We start from the raw sequence: 5,380 nt of genomic DNA on the forward strand, positions 1-5,380 counted from the left end.
ACACTTCTTTAAAATGCACATGGTAGGTGATAATTTATATAAAAAAAATATTTTATTGTGACGCAATCAAAATTACCATAACATCTTAGAGTTTTGTTTATCAAAACAGAGCTAAGCAACACTTCCGCACCAACCAACCATAAAGTAAGTGCGCAACTAATCGACCACTTGCTAATTAGAATAGAATTTCGTCGCCATAGAAACAAAATTTTAGGTATATTTTAAGCATTTTTAAATATTGCCACTGCATACATTACGCTTTTAGGTTTGGTACGCACGCTTTTTTAAGACATTTTTACGATCACTTGAAGTGATACATACAAACATACATACGGTTATGTATGCAAATCAGAGTATTTCTATGCAAACATATCGATCGAAATATTTATATTTTCCTACACAAAAAATTCTTAGAAGTGTGTGTACAATTGGAATTTTTAACAGAATTTTTATTGTCTTTAATTAAGCGAACGATATTAATATATATGTTTGTTGAGTTTCCATATCAAAAACAAGATATGTATGTTGTCATAATAGAATAAATAATAGTTCTTTATGGTTTTAAATTTTGAAATTTTTTTCCTGAAGTTTTCGAACCTCATATCAAATCTTTTGATATGTTGAAGTGCATTTTTGGTGAGAAAAAAAAAAACAGATGTATACCGCGAATAGTAAAAGTTTCTCAGCCGTAACTTGTCAAGGCTTGTCATTATTATTATTTAGTTGTAAATTTATTTTGTATTTATGTATGTATATGAAATGTAAATATATTGCCTAAAAGTCCTTTGTTGTTTCTGTTTAAATTTGCCTGTGAATATAAATATTACACTAAACAAATAGATCAGACACAAACTCAAGTTCACAAATTAAATTTGCATAAAATAGTATTGACTCAATACTGAATTAATACACATTTTAAAAAAGTGCGCAATATGTAGACGCGAGTTATAGGAGTATAAGTTAAATATCCAGGATTAAACACCTTCAAAAATTCATTAACTTACACCCTTGTTCATACAAAAATTAAGTTTGTTTCATACATCGAAATTTTTTTCGAAAATCTCACTTCAAATATTTTTTAATTTTTTATGAATGAATGGGAGGGAATAAAAACACAAAAATACTTCTGAGGCGCAGTGAAGCACGCCGGGTATTTGCTAGTCTACTACTAAAGATCTTTTCACAGTCCGGACACTGATTTAACCCTTTGCACATGACAAGTTCAGTTAGAACTTGACTGGCTGTGTAGTCGGTTTTACGATCCGATCCGAATGTGTTTTTTAACTAATTATTAATGAACTAGTTTTTTTTTATTTTATCTGGAAGTTATACAGATATTTCAATCATTAATAAATAAATTAGTCACATAAAAATCGAATACGAAGGGGGAAGTACTAGAGAATTACAGAAAGAGTGTTGAATTTTCGACGTCTCTGGAGCTTTCACATCAGTCGCACGAGAATAAATTTATTAAATAACAAGTAAGAAAGTCTAAGTTCGGGCGGAGCCGAACATTAAATACCCGGCGCAAGTATTAAATATAAGTTTTCCACCTTTCCGAAAGCTACCGCTACATGATAAGCCGGGGTGTATACATTTTAAGTAAATTAGCGTCCTTAAATTTCGAAATATTGCAGTTTCAAGCATATCTGAAATTTACCGTTATATGAAAAGCGGCCTCAATTTTAGTCCGATTTCAACAATTTTCAACGGTTTGCTTTTATGTGGCAAGCACAATAACCATACCGAGCTTGGTACAAATTGCTAGAACGGTTAGCGAGATACATATATGTGGGCGGTGCTACGCCCATTTTCCAAAATTTTGTCATAAACGTATTTCTTGGTAAGGAATTGTTGCAATCATCAATTTTGAATAAATTAGCTTCAATATTTACTGATTTATCGAAGATTTTGTATTTCTCGAAATTACCGTTATATGGGATGTGGGCGTGGTTATTGTCCGATTTTAGAAATTTAGTAAGCTGTACTAAGGCCAACAACTGTGCCAAGTTTGGAAGAAATTGGTGTAGCGGTTACCAAGATATACACATGTAACCATAAGTGGGCGTGGCTACGCCTATTTGCCAAAATTTTGTAATATTCTTATTTTTCGTCTAAAACTCATTGCAAATATCAATTTTGAGTGAATTATCTTCAGTAGTTACTAAAATATCGCAGTTTTCGTTTTTTCTGAAAATTACCGTTATATGGGAGGTAGGCGTGGTTATTGTCCGATTTTTAAAATTTTCAGCCATTTAGTAAGCTGTACTAAGGCCAACAACTGTGCCAAGTTTGGAAGAAATTGGTGCAGCGGTTACCAAGATATACACATGTAACCATAAGTGGGCGTGGCTACGCCCATTTTCCAAAAATTTATAATATTCATGTTTTCCGTCTGAAACTCATTGTAAGTATCGATTTTGAGTGAATTATCTTCAGTAGTTACTAAAATATCGCAGTTTTCGTATTTCTTTAAATTACAGTTATATGGGAGGTAGGCGTGGTTATAATCCGATTTCGCCCATTTTCAATACCATCCGTCCCACGCCCAAAAGAAGTTCACGTACCAAGTTTCGTTAAGATATCTCAATTTTTACTCGAGTTATCGTGTGCACAGACGGACGGACGGACGGACGGACGGACGGACGGACGGACGGACAGACAGTCACCGCTTAATCGATTTCTCTTTTCATTCTGATCATTTATGTATACATTTGTCTATATCTATCTCGATTCGTTTTGCCTGTTACAAACAACCGTTATGTGAACAAAGTTATAATACCCTTGTGCACAAGTGCGCTCGGGTATAAAAATGCTTATTTAACGCTTATTATAGCAAACTTAATTTAAGTTATTTTTAAAAACGTTTACTGAAATGCTTGTTGGGTAATTACTAATGAACTAGTTTTTTTTTTATCTGGAAGTTATACAAATATTTCAATCATTAATAAATAAATTAGTCACATAAAAATCAAATACGAAGGGGGAAGTACTAGAGAATTACAGAAAGAGTGTTGAATTTTCGACGTCTCTGGAGCTTTCACATCAGTCGCAGGAGAATAAATTTATTATGGAACAAGAATTCGTAAAGCCACTTACTGGCACCAAATTCTGAATTAGAGATGGGCACGGGACTAAATATTTTGTCTCGATCCCGCCCATCCCGAAATTCAATTTTTAAGTCTCGAACCCGCCCATCCCTACGTTTTTTTCAGAGAATTGTACCGCGGGTCCCATGGATCCCGAAATATATCACTAGGAAAAATGCACATGTCTTTCAAATTAATTTTAGATAACAAAAATATAATAATGACAGATCTGGCATCTTCGGTTTTTCTTGTTTTGCTTTTGCTGTTCGTTTTCTTCCCAATAAAACATAAAAAAGTGCATATTTCACACTTCGTTTTAAGGAAGATTTTCCAAATTTGCTGAGGTTGTGGTTTTATCGGGATTGTCGGGAAAGGATTTTGGTCCCGTCACACCCGCAAAATTTCTCAAACCTTCCCGATACCGCCCATCCCGGCAAATTTGAAATCAGTGCCGTGGGTCCCGCGGGTCCCGATATCGCGCGCCCATCTCTAGTCTGAATTGCAGCTGACTTTCAAAAACTTTTTCCCTTCCAGGTTGTCAGTCATTTGTAGAATAGTTTATTAGCTATGCAGATCTGCTCCACTATAACCGAAATCAAAATATATTTATGCTTAACGGTATCTAAATTGCGTACATCTGATGTCATTCAACGGTGAAGGTGCATTATTACCTGTTTTTGATAAGAAATTGTGTAGTTCAAGTCAATTTATGTAGATTTCTATGCGAAACCCAACAAACGTTAAACAAATTTTCCTTCTTCCTTTGCCAAGCGAATGAGGGACCTACAATTTGATAGTAGTTAATTCAATAAGTTTATTTGAAAATAAACTGGACAACCAGCCTTTCGCCTTTCGTTGAAAGCGCAACAATTTCCATAAAAATTGTATTTTATGTCGAACACTTTTAAGTTTCTCACGCTAGGAAACAAAGGATGTAGTAGATGCTCATCAGTTATCCGACTCAACCGCAAACTGAATTGTTTATTGGACATACATATGTACATGCACACCCTGCAGGGAAACCGCGGACTAGTGAATCAAATTTCTAGTTCCGTAGGTCTTTATCGCCAAAAACGAACTAGTCCGATACGAACTAAATCCCCACCAGTCCAAAATCGGAGAAAAGTGGTACTTTTAAAAAACTAATTTATTTCAGTTTTTCCACTAGAAATCGATATCTAAAGTGACGAATTTAGAAATGGTTCGGAACTATAGAAAAAGGGATGCAGAACGAACTAGATCCTATTTGTCGAATTTAGAACTAGTTCGAAACTATCGAAAAAGGGATGCAGCGGGGGCTTGTTTACTTTACATAGATATGTGTTTGGCGGCTTTTTCGTTCAAATGCACTTTCATTCTGCACTTCGCAGATGCTATTTCATAGTTTGGTAATACAAAACAAAACATTGTATTAACATACTATTAACATACTTGGGGCCAACTGGAATGTAACAAATAACAGCGAGCACCTCTGCAAACTCAGCTACAGCTAAAGGTATGTAAACGTACATTTCTTACAATCATTCAAACAAATTTAATTTCAAATTGAAAACACATTTCTTCCAAAATAACTTAAAATCGCGCACACGGAAGAACCAAAAAGATTAAAAAAATCATGATAATTTTTTCTTTCGTCTGTCGATTTCAGAACTGGTTCGGAACTATAGAATTTAGGACTAGTTCGAAACTATCGAAAAAGGGATGCAGCGGGGACATTGATACTTCCTAGGACATCGCCATGTTAAATTCGCCAGTTGCTTGCATGCAAAAGAGATTTATCGCGAACCAGTACTGGGACTAAATGTACTAGAAGCGCCCCAGTTCAGAACTAAAGATTTTCCCCACAGGGCATGTATGCTTGCATGTGTGTGTTTGTAGCATACACATGAAAATAAGTAAGGCAAAAAACTCAACGGAAACTAATTGATTCAACAAATCGAAATCGAATGAAAAACCTGAATTTTCAAAAATATTATACTAAAATCAAGAAATATGGGTAGCGCAAACAGATAAATGAGCCAACGAAAATTTGCGAATACGATCGAAGAAGATTGTAAACAAATTAGACTGTTTCGAGGTAGACAACCACTAAAATGGTACGAGTACACCAGCGACTCAAGAGCAAAACTTGTATAAGTTTGTAGGCAAGTAAATATATATTTATGTATGTATATACATATGTATGCTTTGAGAAAAAAAAAAATGAAACGGCAACCAATGAACCACCCATTTGACAAAACGCTAAAACGCTGGATATTTGAAAACTTGCCCTATTGTATTTGTTTAGCTAA

At 34.6% G+C, this 5,380-nt stretch overlaps 1 protein-coding gene across 1 annotated transcript in view; it reads left to right on the plus strand.

Annotated features, from left to right (window-relative positions):
• Window positions 1–5,182: 5,182 nt before the first annotated feature.
• Window positions 5,183–5,380, plus strand: part of LOC118747598 — a 4,276-nt gene continuing 4,078 nt past the window's right edge. The window contains exon 1 of the mRNA XM_036481650.1: window positions 5,183–5,225. Coding sequence (XP_036337543.1) covers window positions 5,183–5,225 — 43 coding nt within the window. The remainder of the gene's footprint in view (window positions 5,226–5,380) is intronic.

The sequence above is a fragment of the Rhagoletis pomonella genome, unplaced genomic scaffold (genome assembly GCF_013731165.1).
Source record: "Rhagoletis pomonella isolate Grant_MI unplaced genomic scaffold, Rhpom_1.0 Rhpom_scaffold_00012, whole genome shotgun sequence".
Lineage (NCBI taxonomy): Eukaryota > Metazoa > Arthropoda > Insecta > Diptera > Tephritidae > Rhagoletis > Rhagoletis pomonella.